General features: G+C 42.0%; 1 protein-coding gene across 5 annotated transcripts in view; it reads right to left on the bottom strand.

Moving 5' to 3' along the window:
* The window catches only part of DACH2 (dachshund family transcription factor 2), a 487,625-nt gene that overhangs the window by 204,468 nt on the left and 262,106 nt on the right, over nucleotides 1–21,051 (bottom strand). For all 5 annotated transcript variants that reach the window (XM_054038771.1, XM_054038772.1, XM_054038776.1 and 2 more), the window contains exon 2: nucleotides 19,600–19,715. In XM_054038771.1, the coding sequence (XP_053894746.1) occupies nucleotides 19,600–19,715 (116 nt within the window). The remainder of the gene's footprint in view (nucleotides 1–19,599; nucleotides 19,716–21,051) is intronic.

The following is a 21,051-nucleotide window of genomic DNA, read 5'->3' as shown; positions in this document are numbered from 1 at the left end:
ATATCTGGCACTATAAATAGTCAAACTTGGCCAGCAATATCAATATAGAGTATCAAGCTGCTAGGTGCTCAGAATCTAATACAGAAAGCACCTGAATCACTGTTAAACTAAAATTAATCTAGAGAGCATGTCTTTTAGTGCAGAAAATGCTTGCTTAATTTTTAATCTGGGATTTAGCACAGAAACTCAGTGGACAATATTTGTATTTTACTTTAATTCCCTATTGAAAGGGTAGAGCCACTTTGAAAAACATCACAAGCCTGACACATTCAAATTACACTGATTTTGGTAACTGCATTTTCATACAAAAGAATAACATCTTGGACTTGTTCTGCACCCAAGAAGATTTACACACTAGAATTTTTTAAGTGTAGAGCAAAAAATCCCAAATTTTAGTTGGATTCATTATATATATAGCAACATGTGTAAAACTGTAGTAAGAAATTAACTACTTATGAGAAAAATCCTTTTTTTCCTGTGCATACCTTGGAAGTGATGCATGTAGTTCCTTAACTGGTTTATGTTAGGAAGCATGTATAATTCCACCAATATATTGCACTGTTTATCATTACAATTCATGGCATCCCAAGAAAGCATTGCAGGAATAGCATTGATATTCCACAGAAGACAAATATTGATTGAACCAGATAGAGCATTTATAACAACAGGAATTCCACAAACAAACTGGCACATCTTGACACATGTGAAAGCAAACCTTTGAGATGCCAAACAGAAGATGTGGAGCATGGAAGTCACATTGCTAGCTGTCAACCAGCAAGAATGTACATGTGTGACATGTGAGTAATAACATCAGACAACACAGCTCACCCATTTCTGTAAATGCCCCCTAATTTTCTTGGACAGGAAAGTGTAGCCTTAGCAAAAACACCCAGGAGCTCAATATCCACTTACCTGACTAATCAATTTGGCATTAAAAAAAGAAATAAATAAATAGCAAATCTTAAAGCTGAATGCTCTTTTACTACCTTAAACTGGCTATTTGCATTATTGTCAATGATTTGTATTACAGTAGCACATAAAATATGGTACGTGCTGTACATATAAAAAGGCAAAGATGCTGCCCCAAAGAGCTTACAATCTGAAAAACAGTCACAGATAAAGAGTAAGAGAAAGAGGTACAAGAATAAGAGTAAGTGGTCAAGATAATAATAGGACACATCTTGAGAGTTCCATCATGTCTCGATGATGATGACGATATATAGCTGGCTAGTTTTTTGAACTCAGAGTAGAAATGGATCTTGATAGGGATTTGAATGCAGAAAGGGTAAGACCATCCAAGGAAAGCATCTGATATATAGAAAGTGTCATGAAAGAAAGCACTGTTGTAGGAGCAGACAAACAAGATGTTAAGATTAGCATCGTTGGCTGAGTAGAGAAGACAGGAGATCAGACAAAACGAGACAAGGAGAGATAAGTAAGGAGAGGCAGAGTAATGCCAAGCCTTGAAAACAAGGCAAGAAGCTTGAATGTGATTCAATGGAGAAAGGGGACCAATTGGAAGGATTTTCAAAAAAGGGGGTGATATGGTTATATTGATGGGTAGGAACCTACCAAATTCACAGCCATGAAAAACGCATCATGGTCCATGAAATCTGGTCCCGCCCCCATGAAATCTGGTCTTTTGTGTGCTTGTATCCTATTCTATACAGATTTCATGGGGGGAGACCAGCATTTCTCAAATTGGGGGTCCTGACCCAAAAGGGAGTTGCAGGGGGGCCACATGGTTATTTTAGAGGGGGTCACGGTATTGCCACCCTTACTTCTGCACTGCCTTCAGAACTGGGAAGCCGGAGAGTGGCAGCTGTTGGCCAGGCGCCCAGCTCTAAAGGCAGCCCCCCCCCACCAGCAGGAGCACAGAAGTAAGTGTGGCAATACCATACCATGCCACCCTTACTTCTGCACTGCTGCCTTCAGAGCTAGGTGTCCAGAGTGTGGCAGCTGTTGACTAAGGGCCCAGCTCTGCAGGCAACAGCACAGAAGTAAGTATGGCAATAACATACAATGCCATCCTTACTTCTGCGCTGCTGCTGGCGGCAGCTCTGCCTTCAGAGTTGGGCTCCCGGCAGCAGTGCAGAAGTATGGGTAGCAGTACCGCAACCCCACCTATAAATCCTTGCGACCTCCCACACACAACTCCTTTTTAGTCAGAATCCTTACAATTACACCACCACGAAATTTCAGATTTAAATAGCTGAAATCATGAAATTTACAATTTATAAAATCCTATGACCGTGAAATTGACCAAAATGGACTATGAATTCGGTAGGGCCCTATTGATGGGCAAAGAAGCCAATCTCAGCGTTAGTTCCTATGTACAATGCTTGACTAAAGTTTGTCTGGGTACACAAATTCTCATCAGCGTTGGGACTTTTCGTCAAACAGCACCCTTGCTGGGCAAAAGACAGATATAACAAGCAATTTCCCCCTCACATAATAAGCTACTGAGGAGAAAAAATCATCTGTAACTCCAAATGATGGCTCCTAGTTACAAGCAATGCTCCAGACCAGGAAGACTGACCTAAATCCTGATAACATGTCTACAATGCTTAATAGATTTTTGCATAGGGATAGTCAAGCCTGGCAGCAAAAAAACTTTCAGTAATCTGAAGTTGGCAAATAGTTGCCATTTACACCAAATGAACGTCATCTAGGTTTTTATAAAGCCTACATTATTCTGATATATTTCAAATACACATCCAAGATTTTCTCGTAACAGTTTTTAAGGGCCAAATTTGCACGTATAAACACCAAAAACTAACCAATGGATCCACTGCATTTTCCATACATCACACATAGGGACTCTGTTAAGAGCCCGCTAGTGCTAGCAGAAGCTGGTCCCATGCAACCAGCAAAGATGCATCCATCTTGTTAACAGTGTGAACCTTCCCACTCCTTTCTAAGACTCTGCTTGCCTTTGAGACTTCTGCCTTCTTTCTCCACTGATCTGCATAAGTCATATTCTGACTCTGTGTACTGAATCAGCAGGAGTGGAAGTTTCTTTCAATTTCTCCCTGACCACATCTCTTGTTTCTGTACCTTTACATGAAATGAAATAAATAGAATGAAAGACACCAACATATCTTAAACTTTTTGTATGGGACAATAGAACACTGTGCACATAGAGGCACAAAAGAAATGTAGGGCTGGCATATGGACAGAATTATATACTGGTGTGATACCTGGGATGCACCATCTATATAGGTAAATTATGTAGATCTTTGGTCTCATTTCTACAAGACCCCTTAGAATTTTAGTGCATATTTAAAATTAAAAACAATATTAGAAGCTTTCTAAGGGAGTATTTGTTCTGCTAAACTCCTTAAAATTAACTGGTACTTAATGGCCTGCAATTAATGGCAAATATGTTTCTAATTCTTAAAAGTGTAAGTTAAGTGTCCCCTCTGAATTATATCTGTTATTTAAAAAAAGCTCAGACACAAGTAATTTTAGTCAATTTTAAAATCATATTTAATCTTTTCTTCTCATTCTGTCTCATCTGAAAATCTGAAATATTACTTTCTAATTATATAAAGTCATAAGAGAGTTGGAATTTTCTTAAATGGACCTAAGTCTTCAAGTATTTCAGCATCACTGCATGAGAAGGTTGCACATCTGAAATAGCTCTAGTATGCAGGCTGATTCACATTCACTAAATGGATTAGCTGAAATAAGCATAATAAATAAAAGAGAATAAAATAAAAACAATTTCACACTAAGTGAAGGCTTGACTTATAGGAAGTGGCAGCTCTGATGGCCCAAGGCGTAGAATTAGTTTTGCCACTCGATAATTTGACTGATTCACTTGAGTGGCCAGAAGAGGACATTTTCTGCCTGATTTCAGTGTAATCAAGTCACCTGCTCTGTGATTGCTGGGGCCAAGTCAATTGCACTCTGTTGAGCACGGAATGTGTGCAGTGAGTAGCAAGAAGAGTGTTTTCTGCATATGTGTGCAGAACTATTGAGCTGTCAATGACAGTGGGATTTAGCTGTTTCTGTATATTAGTGTACTTTCATTTGAGATCATATACGTAATATGAAAATAATCCATTCAGATTTACTCCTTCAGTTACCCACCATTTGGGAATCAGTGACAGTATTCAGAGACTCAGATTCTAAAGCCAGATGGGACCACTATGATCATCTGTTCGGAGCTCCAGTATAGCACAAGCCATAGAACTTCAACAAAATTGACTACTGTTTGTAGCTCTCCTTTCAAAGCTCTGATTGTATACTCACATGACTGGAGCACTGTCATGGATAGGTATAAATTGTTCAGGAAGGACAGGCGGGGGAGAAAAGGTGGAGGAGTTGCAGTGTATGTAAGAGAGCAGTATGATTGCTCAGAGCTCCAGTATGAAACTGGAGAAAAGCCTGTTGAGAATCTTTGGGTTAAGTTTAGAGGCGAGAGCAACAAGGGTGATGTCGTGGTGGGGGTCTGCAATAGACCACCAGACCAGGAGGATGACTTAGACGAGGCTTTCTTCAGACAACTAACAGAAGTTTCCAGATCACAGGCCCTGGTTCTCATGGAGGACTTCAATCAGCCTGACATCTGCTGGGAGAGCAATATAGCAGTGCACAGACAATCGAGGAAGTTTCTGGAGAGCGTTGGGGACAACTTCCTGGTGCAAGTGCTGGAGGAACCAACCAGGGGCCGTGCTCCTCTTCATCTGCTGCTCAAAAACAGGGAAGAATTGGTAGGGGAAGTAGCAGTGGTTGGCAACCCAGGCAGCAGTGACCATGAGATGATTGACTTCAGGATCCTGACAAAAGGAAGAAAGGAGAGCAGCAGAATACGGACCCTGGACTTCAGAAAACCAGACTTTGACTCCCTCAGGGAACTGATGGACAGGATCCCCTACTATGAGGGAGAAAGGAGTTCAGGAGAGCTGGCTGTATTTTAAAGAAGCCTTATTGAGGGCACAGGAACAAACCATCCCGATGTGCAGAAAGAATAGCAAATATGGTAGGCAACCGGCTTGGCTTAACAGAGAAATCTTTGGTGAGCTTAAACATAAAAAGGAAGCTTAAAAGAAGTGGAAACTTGGACAGATGACTAGGGAGGAGTATAAAAATATTGCTTGAGCATGCAGGCGTGTAATCAGGAAGGCCAAAGCACAATTGGAGTTGCAGCTGGCAAGGGATGTGAAGGGTAACAAGAAGGATTTCTACAGGTATGTTAGCAACAAGAAGGTGGTCAGGAAAAGTGTGGGACCCTTACTAAATGGGGGAGGCAACCTAGTGACAGATGATGTGGAAAAAGCTGAAGTACTCAATGCTTTTTTGCCTCACTCTTCACAGACAAGGTCATTTCCCAGACTGCTTCACCGGGAGGCACAATATGGGGAGGAGGTGAGTAGTCCTCAGTGGTGAAAGAACAGGGTTAAGGACTATTTAGAAAAACTGGACATGCACAGGTCCATGGGGCCGGATGCAATGCTGAGGGAGCTGGCTGATGTGATTGCAGAGCCAATGGCCATTATCTTTGAAAATTCGTGGCAATCAGGGGAAGTCCCGGATGATTGGAAAAAGGCAAATATAGTGCCAGCTTTTTAAAAGGGAAGGAGGAGAATCCAGGGAACTACAGACCAGTCAGCCTCACCTGAGTCCCTGGAAAAATCATGGAGTAGGTCCTCAAGGAATCCATTTGGAAGTACTTGGAGGAGAGGAAGGTGATCAGGAACAGTCAACATGGATTCACCAAAGGCAAGTCATGCCTGGCCAACCTGATTGCCTTCTATGATGAGATAACTAGCTCTGTGGATATGGGGAAAGCGGTGGACATGATATACCTTGACTTTAGAAAAGCTTTCCATATGGTCTCCCACAGTATTTTTGCCAGAAAGTTAAAAAAGTATGGATTGAATTAATGGACTATAAGGGAGATAGAAAGCTGGCTAGGTTGTCGGGCTCAACAGGTAGCGATCAATGGCTTGATGTCTAGTTGGCAGCTGGTATCAAGCAGAGTGCCCCAAGGGTCTGTCCTGGGGTTGGTTTTGTTCAACATCTTCATTAATGATCTGGATGATGGGAGGGATTGCACCCTCAGCAAATTCGCAGATGACACTAAGCTGGGGGGAGAGGTAGATAAACTGGCGGGTAGGAACTGGGTCCAGAGTGACCTAGACAAATTGGAGGATTGGGCCAAAAGTAATCTGATGAGGTTCAACAAGCACAAGTGCAGAGTCCTGCACTTAGGACGGAAGAATCCCATGCACTGCTACAGGCTGGGGACCGACTGGCTAAACGGCAGTTCAGCAGAAAAAGACCTGGGAATTACAGTGGACAAGAAGCTGGATATGAGTCAACAGTGTGCCCTTGTTGCCAAGAAAGCTAATGGCATGTTGGGCTGCATTAGTAGGAGCATTGCCAGCAGATCGAAGGAAGTGATTATTCCCCTCTATTCAGCACTGGTGAAGCCACATCTGGAGTACTGCATCCAGTTTTGGGGCTCCCACTACCTAAAGGATGTGGACAAATTGGAGAGAGTCCAGCGGAGGGCAACAGAAATGATTAGGGGGTTGGGGCACATGACATACGAGGAGAGGCTGTGGGAACTGGGCTTATTTAGCCTACAGAAGAGAAGAGTGAGGGGGGATTTGATAGCAGCCTTCACGTATCTGAAGGGGGATTCCAAAGAGTATGGAGCTAGGATGTTCTCAGTGGTGGCAGATGACAGAACAAGAAGCAATGGTCTCAGGTTGCAGTAGGGGATGTTTAGATTGGATATTAGGAAAAACTATTTCACTAGGAGGGTGGTGAAGCACTGGAATGGGTTAACTAAGAAGGTAGTGGAATCTCCATCCTTAGAGGTTTTTAAGGCCCAGCTTGACAAAGCCCTGGCACGATGATTTAGTTGCAGTAAGTCCTGCTCTGAGCAGGGGGTTGGACTAAATGACCTCCTGAGTTCTTTTCCAACCCTACTCTTCTATGATTCTATGATACTGTATTTCAAATGCAGAGGATTTCTCATTACATCTGAAAAGCTTTCCTTCCTTTATAAAAATATTAAGTATGGTTTTTATTATTTGAAAAGCATATCTAATCAACAGACAAATTACAGTGTCAGTAATTAAGCAATTTACCATAATTTACAAGCAACTAATGGTAAAAACAAAAAGTTTAAGCTGTATAAAATTGATTTAGCATTGTTTCAGCCTATTTTCTTCTTGACATATGTTACTGCATGATTCATCCACATTTTCAGAATCAAAGTCCACGATCTAGCAAACCTAATCTGTTAATAAAATGAAAAGGTGACCTTGCCTAATTTAATAAGTCAGTGTAGAAATACTCTTTCAACATGTTAAAGAATTACAGAAAGGTTATCATAGCTTGCTTTTATGGGAGTGTACTCTACCTTTTCCAGATCATTTCTCAGACTTGCATTACTGTAATTCATTTGATTATATTAAAAACCTTTGTAGATCACTATATTTTAATAAAGGCTTTGTTTTGCTACTAAATATGCCTATCATTTACATTTTAAGCATGTATTATATACTGTACTTTCCTTTTTGGAGTCAAGGTTTAAATATTCTGCCCATCGTTAAATGAGGCTTGTACTTTGGGGAATTTTTTTTCTTTGCGAAATATTTTTGGGATGAAATCAGTGCTGGCTAAAGAGTCGAGCCTGATAGCCTATGAGACTGAAGTTCTGCAGTTAGTCTTAGAACAGGTACAACATGACGGCAATAGTGCAAGCTGTCCTATATAACCCCACAAACATGCCTCAGTCTTAACTGGAGAGGACCATCTCCAAGAGTGAAAGGGTAGTTTAGTATCTATTCCCATTCAGACACTAGCCTCTCATCTTGGAACTCCAATTAATAAGGAGAAGTGATTTTGCAGTATGGACACATTTCCACTCCGAACTTAATATGCCTCATCAAGTTATTTAAGATGACTCATCAGACACCCCAACACATTTCAGTTAATTTAGATCAAAAATGGAATTCAAATTTGTAGTAAGCATAACAGGAAGCAAAAATATTAGAGTCTCTATGAAGGTATCAGGTTTTTGTCCTAAATGCATGAGTCTAGATGGATAAAGTAAATAAGGAACTGCTATTTACTTCTCATAACACAAGAACTAGGAGTTACCAAATGAAATTAATAGGCAGCAGATTTAAAACAAACAAAAGGAAGAATTTTTTCACACAACACACAGTCAACCTGTGGAACCCCTTGCCAGAGAATGTTGTGAAGGCCAAGACTATAACAGGGTTCAAAAAAGAACTAGATAAGTTCACGGAGGATAGGTCCATCGTTGGCTATTAGCCAGGATGGAAAGGGATGTTGTCCCTAGCCTCTGTTTGCCAGAAGCTGGGAATGGAAGACGGGGTGGATGATTACCTGTTCTATTCATTCCCTCTGGAGCACTTAGCATTGGCCACTGTTGGAAGACAGGATACTGGATTAGATGGACCTTTGGTCTGACCTAGTATGGCCATTCTTATGTAAATAGAGCATCTGCCCAGGTGCTCAGTGAAATGGGAGGGGTTGGAAGGAGGGCACACAGAATGTGCTCCCCCACATACCGCTTGCAAACTTCCATGCAGGGGGGTGACGACTGCAGCCCATGCATTTCCTACAGCATAAGATCTGCTCAAGGATACTGATTCTGCACATGCAGTTTCTCCAAAAGGAGGAGGGAGAAAGTAGGGCCATGCTTTTCTGCTTCGTTCAGCAAAGCTGGTCTTCCTCAACATGCTGCTCTTCTAAGGGACAGGCACAGTGTGAGCACACTCCCCAGGAGCTCCAATGCAGCTCTGTCTTACTCCGTACACAGAGCTGTGACTTCATAGCACAGTCTGGCTCACAACTGTGAATTTTGCTGGACTGACTCTCTCTCTGGTTACCTGCAGCAGCAATTCCTGTATCTGAATCCAACCATTCCCACCCTTTCATCAAACATGCAACTTTATTGACAATTCCAACACAAATGCCAATCCTAAAATTCTGAAGTAATAAACAAGCATAAATGAGACATTAAAAGTTGTGAGATGCACATTTAAGGAAATCTGGACAAAGTCCCTCCTTCACAATTTGTATACTTGTGACATGTGAAATGAAGGTCTTTGTGGAAAATGAACTTCCGTGGGAGTTTTTTTGTCTAGCTTCTTTTTAAGCGCAAAGTATTATTGTTAAAAGCTCTGCTTGCAAGTTACAACAAAATCACTTTTAGTGCTCGTCTCTCAAGCTCTGGTGTATTTTAATTATTTTTTACTTTCATTTGGTATTTCTCTTTTATTTTTTCATAAATGAAGAGCCTGCAGTTCACGCCTTTAGCTCTCACAATTTGGACCCAAAACAAATCCATTAGCAGTGTGGTTTCATGATTATTTATACTGTATAGTACTGAAGTAAGCTTTTCTGAGCCTTGTGTACCAAGATGCAAACTTTTCTACAACTAATACTCCAAATTGAAATAAGATTGCAGTACAGCAGAGTGGCATTTAATTGGCAAGCAGATACATACACTAGACATACAGTTAGGCACTAACAGTCCAAAACAGACCAACTAATAAAGTGCGACCAGAGAGAAGGACTAGGAAATAGATGTGTCACAGACAGATGTGTAAAAAAATATATATACAAAATTTGCTACAACGATACACTGAATAAAAGCCATTTTCACTTAACCATTGTTTACCCAAATTTTAAGAATCTCTGACTTGATGCATTAGTAAATGATGTGATAAGATCAGCAAATATAATTTCTCGAAAAAATGTAGGGAAAAATGCTTTCTGGAAAACTAATTTATGTAACTCACAACTCTGAATAAAAAAAAATCACATATTTCCATTAATAACCACTCTTTGCAAAACATTATCAAATCTTTTCACAGTTAAGGGTGAGGGCAAATGACTGTTGGTATCCATAGGCTGTCAAAAATACTGTCAGAAAATTAAGTTCTTCTCGCACAACATTTGCCAACTCTAATCCCATGGATATACTTCAGGTTAAAATGAGAAGATAACACATAATATTGATACTGGGAGTTAAGCTTCAGCAAGACCAAATATTCTTGGATGCCAAGAAAGCACCCCCACAGAATTCCTAAACATATAGACTATTATTTTTCTAGCAGAGTAGTTTTAAGTTAATTTATTGTATTTTTATGGAGGGTAGTCCCACATCTTATTCACAGCCTGTCAGCGCAGCAGCAAATTATAGAAAACATAATACTAAACATTACAACATAAAGCAAATATTTATCTAATTTGGATTCTGTAATTTTTAAAGTAAGTGACTGCTTACTTTATTTGTGTCAAAAGCAAATAAGTATGGCCATTACTTTTACTGGTAGTACAATGTAAAGGGAGTATGGCTATCAGTCAAGCAATTTCCACCGTAGACATTAGCACTTAGACTTTTCACTACAAGAGTTGTTTTCTATTCCTCTGAAAAGAACCTAGGTCATCAACTATCAAAGTACTTAAGCATATGCTTAACTTTAAGTGCATGAGTAGTCCCATTCAAGTCCGCAGGACTAGTTGCATACTTAACTTTACTACAGACTACAGAGCTCTCCTGGTACTAAATTAATAACGTTATGCAGCTACTATATTCCATCAAGAGGAATTAATTACAGAGGATGAAATACCATTAAGAAAACTCCTGCATTTAAATATGGTGTGTGTTTATGGTACCATTTGCTGAGCTTTGTTTTGTTCCCTATATGAATTTTCTGGACAATTTGCAACAGTATTGTTACACCAAAATAGAGCCTTAGAAGACTTTCCTATGAGAAATCTCACAACTCAAATCTAATTTAGATATGGAGCTGACATTAAAAAGCATATTATTTGAGCAAATAGGTTGGATTAAGACACTGCAAATAGATAGTTGACTATATTCTTTTGCTCCATAGATCAATGTTTTCCTGCAACTCCATTATCTCTGTGGGATATGGTAACAGTAACTGTCAACCCTGCAATGAAAAGTTTACAATTGTGTTTATTTAAATGGACTCTATTAAATTAAATTTTGGTTTCCACTTTATTACAGACAATTACTAGTCAAACCACCGAAAATGAGAATTAAAATGACTCAAGAGACAATGGGCCTATGTGTCCTTTGCGAAACACCACTAAAACCAAATGAATAAATTTATCCCAGAGTGCAGACCCTAGTGGGGTGACAAAGGATTTATGCTCCTTTTCTGTAATATTATACCCCATCATTTTCAAAGTACCGTTTTAGCACACATACTGCCCTATTGCCAAACAATGGAGTATCAGGATTAGGCATGATCTTGGCAAAAGGTAGCATCTCCAGAATCTGAAGTTGCTCGATTTGACTACAAGAGGATTATCATACTAGAGTGCATTTTGATGAGCCTCAAAACCAGCTGAGTCAATAAGCTGATCCTTATTAATGTCAACGGAAAATGCCTCAATGCCAACTTAATTTCAATTAATTCAGACATTTAATCAAAGCTAGTATAACTCCTAGAACTAAGATTTAAGCTAACACCCACAAAACGGTTTGAGATTCTTAAAGGAACACTGTCAAGCCATTTAAATGCCAGAATATGTACTGTGCTTTAAAGCTACATTTATTGGATGGAGATTCTAGACTCTCTTTCAGAATCCAAGTATTTTTGTTCAACTTACTGTTGCCAAGAAAAATAAAACCCAACAGCCACTCTTCAGTCACAATATTATTTTGTTGCTGCTGAAGGAACCATCCAAACAACAGAGGGAGCTCAAATTAACAAGCCTTCTTTCAGAGCTCTACAGACATCATTGTTAACCTTACCTCTATTCATGATAATTCTGAGTAATGAGTTATGTAGAAAAGAAACATTGCCAAGCCACACTAGTTTCCCCATAAGAAGCAAAGCATGAGCCTGGGGGAGAGAATCAATATCTGCTAAATGGAGAAGGACAAAGCCATTAACAGGAAACAAATTTATTATCAATCTGCTAAACGAGGTTCGGAAAACCATGAAGAAAAATAAAGATTATGAATTATTAAAAAACTTGACTTGTTATTAATGTATCTACTTATGCATGTGAGGAAACTTTTGAGCCTTTCCCTAAATTTTTGACCCACCCAGACTACAGCTACTCTACAAAGCACCTAGCCGTAGCATAATAAAAAGAACTGTAAGAAATTTTAATAACAAACCACCCAAACAGATGAAACTTCCCTGATTAAGAATTTTGTTACCATCTTGAAACAGGGGCCAAGTTTCCCAAACAGTTCACTGACATTAGTAATCTGGCCAAGTTGAGACCAGATGTGGACTGAATATTAAGTGCACCCAGTTTTTCTGCCTGTTCTCACCTCAAACCTGAGCAAAATTGGCTATTTTGGCTGAGCTTCATTTTGAGATCTCAAAGGACAGATAAACCCAGGAGCATCAAAACCAAAAACAGCTTTGCACAAAGCCCTGTGAAATGAAGCTATCAAGTTTCACACCTCTCTGATCATAATTAGTAGCTGAGACCATGTTTAATTAAGTTATCAAAAATATATTTTCGGGGAGGCTGAAGCTCAGACTCTTATTTATAGATGCAATATGACTCTCCTAAAAATGTCCCTGTAAAACAGAGGTGGACACTGAAAATGTGGCCCTTAAAGGTGGATAAAACAAAATAGAAAGGGAGGCTCTGGGTTACTGGGTATGTTTTTTCAAGATATCACTGCTCTTGTAAGGAGTTGCACTTTAAGGATTAATGACTAGTTAAAAGAAACTGGTCTCATCCAGCATTCTTCATACACTCAACACTCCCATTCATTTCAGAATATTTACCCTTCACAGAAAGCTGTAGGAATCAGCATTTTGATCTGTGATTTTGGCATCAAATACTGGGGTATTTAAGAATTCTGTATATATGGAATTTGATTTTAAAATCAAATTAAATAGATGTTTTAATGATCCCATGTGCATCCAACACCAATTATTTCACAATTAAATAAAATAGTGACAGTGTAACTTATCTGTCAGTTGTATAGTACAGTAGCTCACTTTCCTACGTTATTTACATGTGTTTTCCTGTCTCAGGGCAACAATCATTAGCTATGGTAGTAAAAATGAAGAGTTGCTAAAGAAGTATATGATTTTTTATTATTTGAAAAAATAGTTCTTTGTACAATTATTTAAGGTTTAGCTTGTAAGCATGTCATTGGTATAAAATATTTCTCATCATTTTGGGGACACACCAGATGGAATGCAGGGCACTGTGGGATATGCCATTTATCACAATGACAGTGCGTAGGTAGCAGTGATCCTCTCACCACAGGGGGAAGCTAGAACTGCAAATGTGGAGCAACATTAAAAGCTAGACTAGTGGAGTTTGGCAACACTTGCATTTCTCATTAACTGAATCATATTAATTTATTAGCCATATATATCAAAGTAATTCACTACAGAACTGTCACCAAGAATAGTTTATAACTGTTAGCATTCCCCATAGGCAGAGAAGTGTGGCAGTCATCTTGAAGCAGTGTGCATGTCTTTGATTTTTTTTAAGATAATAATAACTCGGTCAAACCAGGTAATGCCAATAATGACAAAGTTGTCCATATGCTTCCTATTAGAAAGAGAGCTTAAAAAAGAACATCCATGATTACCAAAAAGGGATATTGGGAAACAACATAAGTGATCTGCAGAAGTGAGATGTAAACATACCAAAATGTTCAGTCTACTATGTTGATGGGGACAGTTCACGAATCCATATAATCATTTGCTTCCTTTGCTCCAAGGCCAGTTTAAATGGGACACAGAGGATTCACACGTCTCATTTTTTTGACAGCAACCATCAGACATGGTAGCCCTATATCCAGCTCTTTAGGTGGTGAAATGAGTCAACAGGTACTGTAAATTGACCAGGAGGGTGTGCTTACAAGCTACTTCCTCTAAGAATCCAATCTGCTCAGCTTCACAATAAGAACAGAGGAGCTTCTAAAGATTTGGTGGCTTGTATATTTTTCTAGTTTGAATAAACACCAGAATTTTCTAAGTTTATCTGAATTTCAAACATTTGAGCCAATGCCACACATTGCTGTTGACCTCCATGAAGCAGAGCCCTTTCTTTTGGCAACAGGCCCTACTCTGTCTTGGCTGCATCTCTCAATAAGCATGCTCTCATTCCTCCTCACCCCTCAGCTCTGCAGGCCTTCACAGCAAGTCTTGCAGCTTTTCTGCTAGGCCAAAGACGGCTGCTCAACTGCAGCTTGGATGCAGCTTTGGGACCACGTATGGTTGGAAATGGGGAGAGAAACTGTGATTAATAAAAGGCAGATGGGCACTGATTGTGTTGGCAAACCTCACATTTAGTTCTCTAACATATAGAACCTAAATTAAATTGCTGGAAAGACCAGAAACAAATTATTCTCGATATTTTTTCCTATGCCTACAGAAACAATAAGAAGCTACAGTTTAATATAGTAATTGGAAGCAAGGCAACACTTAAACTTACAGTATTCCGATAGCACCTACTTTATTGATTTAATACTCCAAGGTGCTAGTTGGTATTCATTATCTACTAATATATTTATAAAATGAAACTATTCTATTTACAGTTAAACTTTTAATAAATCAACAAGAAGTTAAACAAGGTATTGAGTTTTCTACCCAAGCACTTGCAGCTAAAAAGTCAAAGCTGGGAAGTACAGTATGCCTAATTTAACTGCTTGTTTATTGCATGAAAACGATGATGTGTACCTGAGCTGCTACAAGCCAAATGGGTGATGAAAATAGCAGCATGTATGACAAGAGGCGAAATGAGATGGCTGACTCAAGTCTTGAGAAAGTTGCTGACTGTGACTCTCCAGACTGATCAGTTTACTCCCCGACTCATAGAAGCAGCTCCTTGGGACCCATTCATGCACCCAGCAGAATGGCTGAAGGTGAACTGCTGTGAATTGATAGATCACTAAAAGAGGGATGGGACTAACGTGAACAAAAGGAAGGTATGAATCATGTCATTGTTGATGAGGAATTCAGTTTTTGCCATGCTTGAGTTTGAGTGAGCAGTTACCAACTCGATGACATGTTGGAGAGAGAAACTGACTGTAGAAAATTTCAAAGCTACGCAAACATAATGAGTTTGAAATTTCCCATTTGAAGCATGAAGGCAGATTTACATAACCATCTTTATGTGCTTGCTCCACCAAGATGTGACAAGATCAGAGGCTGGGTTCTTTAAGGGGAGAGAGTTCAGTGGAGATGTAGGCCTGAGGAGGCCCAGAAAAGGAGACCTAGAGAGGAAAACTGCATTGCATGAATAGAGACAGAGAAGACTGAAGAAGCTCCGAGATGTAAGGAAAAAATCCTCCCCACACCATTTCCCAGTCAATGGAAGGAGTGGGTTCTCCCAAGGCTAGGGTTACCATACGTCCTCTTTTTCCCGGACATGTCCGGCTTTTCGGCAGTCAAACGCCCGTCCGGAGGGAATTGCCAAAAAGCCGAACATGTCCGGGAAAATGGCGGCTCTGCTCCTCCCCTGACTCTTCGGCTCTGTTTAAGAGCCGAGCTGCCCGAGCGCTATGGGCTTCAGGCAGCCCCCTTGCCTCCGGACCCCAGCCGCCGGCTGGGCACTTCCCCTCCCGGGCTCCGGTGGCGCAGGGTCTGGAGGCAAGGGGGCTGCCCAAAGCCGGTAGCGCTGGGGCAGCTCGGCTCTTAAACAGAGCCGAAGAGTCAGGGGAGGAGCAGAGCCTCCGGCCGCGGTGGCTCTGCTCCTCCCCGACTCTTCAGCTCTGTTTAAGAGCCGGGCTGCCTGAGCGCTACCGGCTTCGGGCAGCCCCCGTGCCTCCGGACCCTGCGCCGCCGGAGCCCGGCTGGGGGCGCAGGGTCCGGAGGCATAGGTGCTGCCCAAAGCCCAAGGGCTACCGGCTTCACGGTTTGCCGGGCAGCCTCCAGCCCCTGCGCCCCCGGCTGGGCGCTTCCCCTCCCGGGCTCCAGCTGCGCTGGGGAAGCGCCGGCCGGGGCGCAGGGTCTGGGGGCTGCCCGGCAAACCGTGAAGCCGGTAGCGCTCGGGCAGCCCTTTCCACGTGGCTGGGAGTGGGAGGGAGGAGGGGGCGGAGTTAGGTGGGAAACGGGCGGAGTTAGGGCGGGGCTAGGGGTGGGGAAATGGGCGGGGCCAGGGCCCGTGGAGGGTCCTCTTTTTTTATTTACTAGATATGGTAACCCTACCCAAGGCTATGCCAAATTGCTGCACTCTCTCCCCAGTCACTCTCACAGGCTGGGCTGTTCTCCACTCCTCCTGATGCCTGTTAAGTGCAGCTAGCTGGCCCAGCAAACAGGAGAAAGTGCTTCTACTTCCCATGTGGCAGAAAGCTGACATTGTTTTTTTGGGGGGGGACTCCTGTAGGATACTATCACTACTTACAGAAAGGATAGCCCAAACTAAACAACAAATAATGGTAAGTATGAGAACATGAGTACCCAAATTGACCTGTAACCAGGAGACAATGGGTTAATACCTCTGTGATCACTCCCTGGTTCAACTTTACTACACATCACCCTAGTCCTATAATCATCCCACCTCCTTTGAGAAGCAGTAAAATGAATTGTTTAAGTTTTTAGTTTAGCTAAAAAAAAAAAAAGCGGGGGGGGGGGGAGGCAATTGTCAGAGTCCTGAAGCCATTCCAGGTCCATACCTGAGATCCTCAGCAAGTGTGGAAAGGGCTCTTGTAGCACCTTTCTTTCCTTCCTCAAAGACTGCCATCTCTTCCTTCTTTGACAGAAAGTTTTTTTTTTGGGGGGGGGAGTGGAAAATAAGATGCAGCTGCTTCAAGTAAATAAAGCTTCAGTAATATCCAGCTGCACTGTTTCAGCTTCCGTTAGCTAAAGGAGAAACTCTCATGGATCCAACTTTCCCTTGGAGCCCTCCTGTACCATTGTCTGGTTTCAGAGCACTTTCCTGTAGTGCAAAGAATGTGGGGAGTGCTGTGACAATACAGATTCTCATTTTGAGTCTCCGAAGGACTTTTATCAGCCCTCACAATCCCTCTTCATTCTGAGCAATATGTCAGCAAAAATAGTTTTAAAAATTTACTTTGGTATTTGGTTAAACATCTTCAGCTTTTTCCAAAGGACAGTCTAGTAGTTTGAAGCTTAACTTTTTTATTTGATTTTTCCGATTTTTAATTTTAAAGCATGTTTTGCTACTTTCTGTGGGCACAGTAGCATATAGGACAGGGGTGGGCAAACTACAGGTCGTGAGACCTTTTAATCCGGCCCTTGAGCGCCCGCTGTCGAGCAGGGTCGGGGGCATGCCCTGCTCTGCACATGCCGTGGCTCCACATGGCTCCCGGAAGCAGTGGCATGTCCCCACTCTGGCACCTACACATAGGGGCAGCCAGTGGGTTCTGCACGCTTCTCCTGCCCCAAGTGCTGGCTTCACAGCTCCCATTGGCTGGGAACTATGGACAATGGAAGCTGCAGGGGCGGTGCCTGCGGATGGGACAGCACACAGAACCCCCTGGCTGCCCTTATGCATAGGAGGCGGAGGGGGGACATGCCGCTGTTTCCGGGAGCTGCTTGAAGTAAGTACTGCCGCAAGCCTGCACCACTGACCCTCTCTCACAGCCCAACCCTCTTCCCCAGCTCTGATCCCCCTTCCACCCTGTGAGCCTCTCGATCCCAGCCCAGAGCACCCTTCTGCACCCCAAATCCCTCATCCCCAGCCCCACCACCAGCTGGAGCCCTTTCCCCCCGCTCCCCAGCCCAGAGCCCCCTCCCGCACCCTGAGCCCCTCATTCTGGCCCCAGCCTGGAACTTGCACCCCCAGCCCAGAGCCTGTACCCCCTCCCACACCCCAGTGCTACAAACCCCTCTGCTCCAGCCCACAGACCCCTCCTACACCTCATACCCCTCATTCCTGGCCCCACCCCAAAGCCCACACCTCCAGCCGGAGCCCTCACGTCCTCCTGTATCCCAACCCCCTACCCCAGCCCGGAGCCCACTCCTGCACCCTGAACTTGTAATTTCCTGGCCCCACCTCAGAACCCACACCCCCATCCAGAGCCCTCACCCCCTGCCCCACCCCAACCCCCAATTTCGTGAGCATTCATGGCCCACCATACAATTTCCATACCCAGATGTGGCCCTCAGGACAAAAATTATGATCAACCCCAACACAGGACCACACTGAGCCACTTGAATACTATTTTACTATGCACACAATGCATCCTGGGGTCCTAAAACATTACCACTTTAATCCAATATGCCTTTTGCATAGCTTTAGGCCCTATTTGCAAACACGCTGTCAAGCAATGGGCTACGCTGTGTACTTTTGCCAACAATTTATCAACACTGATTGCCTCTTATCACCAGTGGAGAACAAATAAAACACAGACTATATGAAAACCCTTGGTCTGGGAACACTAGATACTGTTTTAAAAATTCTAATAAAAAATGTGTTTATGAAAATCAGTCTTCAGAACTTCACTACAGTAGTGAATTATTAATGACACATTATTATTATTATTATTATTACATAATAAACGGGGACGAACTGAACTGGGGTGGGGGTTGAATACAGCAAAATGCTTTCAAACTTTGAGTACGTTTGAAGCAATTATTAATATTAATATTGCTTAAGAAGGATCACTCCTGCTTCCATGATGGTGCTTTATCGACCCAGGTGGTCAAGAGAACTGAAATTCTTCATTAATTTCTCACTTACTGCACAATGGGACATAGGGAGATTTAAGGCCCTGATCCTGGAACTTCTTGTATGTGGGTGGACCGCTGTGTCCATGCCCCACTGAGCTCAATGGGACAGTGGAGCAGTCCACCCATGTGCGAGAAGTTGCAGGATCAAGGCCTAAGTTACCATGCTCTAGGCACTCCCTTATGATTGCTAGACCTGTTGAATATTTAAGTAGAACATTTTACTGTATGTTAATTAAGTTGTGGATTGTTGACCTTATTATCAAATAAACATATGCACATTACACCATCAGTTGGTGGCAATGGTAACAAGAAGCTTCACTGAAGTTTAAATTCTCTTTGCTTTTAACTTACATTGCCTTAAGTTACTGAATAGCAGCAAAACACTGTTAATGATGGACTATTTTAGGTGTATTTATAGTCAACAGTTACACTGTGACACTAAATTAAAAGTACGAATACAGAACATCATGACCATCTGCATTTGGTTTTATTCATCCTTTTGAGAACCACGTCTTCCATAGTTAGTGTGACCAGTTTTATGTCTTCCTAACCTACACTAATCATTTTATAGCATACATATTAGCCACCCTGTTTATATCCCATGAGAACTAAAAGACACATGCACCAGAAAGGAATAAACCTACACTTTAAGACAATGGCTAATTTTCTCTGAGGGTTTTTTTCATAATAAAATAATGTATTTAATGGAATTTCCTGTAAGGAAATTACAATTAATAAAGAACTAAACTACAAATCCATTAGATTTTAGTCACTGCAGCAACAAAACACAGTTTTCATGAATACTCAAAAAATCCAATAATGTAACCTCTGGTAAAGCTTGAAAAGCCCTGAAGGACATGGCATTTGGATCAATATTAGTTTATTTCAACTGCTGTGCAGTATGAAGAGACCAGGCTGAACATCTGATGGATTTTATTACCTGTTGGGGAGATAAGTCCTGGTGATAACAGGCCTGGGACTCCATGGGGCAGAAGACGTGCATTTTCTTGTATTGCAACTCCCAGAGAGCGCTTGGGGGGTCTTCCTGGCCGTGAGCTGTTGAAATACAAATAGGATACATTTAAATTTATTTTCTTTTTGAAATGTTTGCTTAATGCATGTTATATTGATTTGTATTATAGAAATATGAACCATCTCTCTCTCTCTCTCTTTTTCTGTGTGTATCTATAATATAACATTTTTGCCTAGGAGAAAAGGACCACTTGTGGCAGGTTAAACATAACAAGTGTTGTACTGTACTCAAATGATACATCAGTGAAACACTCTACATGTACACTTGCAAAAGCATGCACTCAAAGTCATATGGAGTAACTTTATATTAAAAGGTAAAGAGCCATGAGAATTTTAGAATTAAATCAGTAGGCTGAGAACAAGAAAATTCTCACTTCCAATCCTGACTCTACTACTGATTTTATGTGAGGCCTTCAGCTGGCCATTTAATCATTGTTTCTCAGTACTCTCAATACTCTGTACAATGGAGACAATAATGTGCTTCACAATGGTGCTGCTAAAATTAGTTGATTTAAGAAGATAACTACACCAGTAGTAGGGATTATTTTCCAGATTGCTGTCACCAAATTGGGGCCTGAGCATGTAAACCGTGATGGGACAACCTGAATCCTCTCTGGGGCCACTGGTACACTGTCACAGAGTGTGGGGGAGTCAGGGCCCTGCACCCCCAATTCCTGCGATTCAAAGTGAGTCTCAGTCAGCCAGTAAAATGGAAGATTTATTAGACGACAGGAACACAGTCCCAAACAGAGTTTGTAGGTACAACCAGGACCCAGGGCTGCCCGGGGGGGAAGGAGGGGCGGGCAAGTGGGGCAATTTGCCCCAGGCCCCGCAGGGCCCCCCCAAGAATATAGTATTCTATAGTATTGCAACTTTTTTTTATGGAAGGGGCCCCTGAAATTGCTTTGCCCCAGGCCCCCTGAATCCTCTGGGCGGCCCTGCCAGGATCCCTCAATCAAGTCCTCAGGGGGGTAGGGAGCTCATCCCTCAGCTTTGGGGTTTCCTCTGTTTTCCAGCCAGCTCCAAACTAAAACCCTTCCAGCAGTCTCCTCCAGCCACTGCCCCCAGTCTTTGTCCAGTTTCCCAGGCAAAAGGTGTCACCTGGCCCCAACCCCCCTCCTGGGCTCAGGTTACATGCTCAGGTATCCTCACCCTGATATCCCATCACCAATGCAGACTGTCTCAATACAACTGCCACGCAACATTCCCAGGTCAATACTCCCCACTCCCTGCTCCATCACATACACAAACACCCAACCAAAAATCTTCAAACTAAATAAAATAAAATAAATAATAACAAAAAAACCTCACAACACTGCAAGGATCTAGATAACCATTTAGACTACCAGTTAAATTACTA

The sequence above is a fragment of the Malaclemys terrapin genome, chromosome 9 (genome assembly GCF_027887155.1).
Source record: "Malaclemys terrapin pileata isolate rMalTer1 chromosome 9, rMalTer1.hap1, whole genome shotgun sequence".
NCBI lineage: Eukaryota > Metazoa > Chordata > Testudines > Emydidae > Malaclemys > Malaclemys terrapin.
The sequence above is the reverse complement of the archived record's forward strand: the minus strand, read 5'-3'. Positions and strand labels throughout refer to the sequence as shown.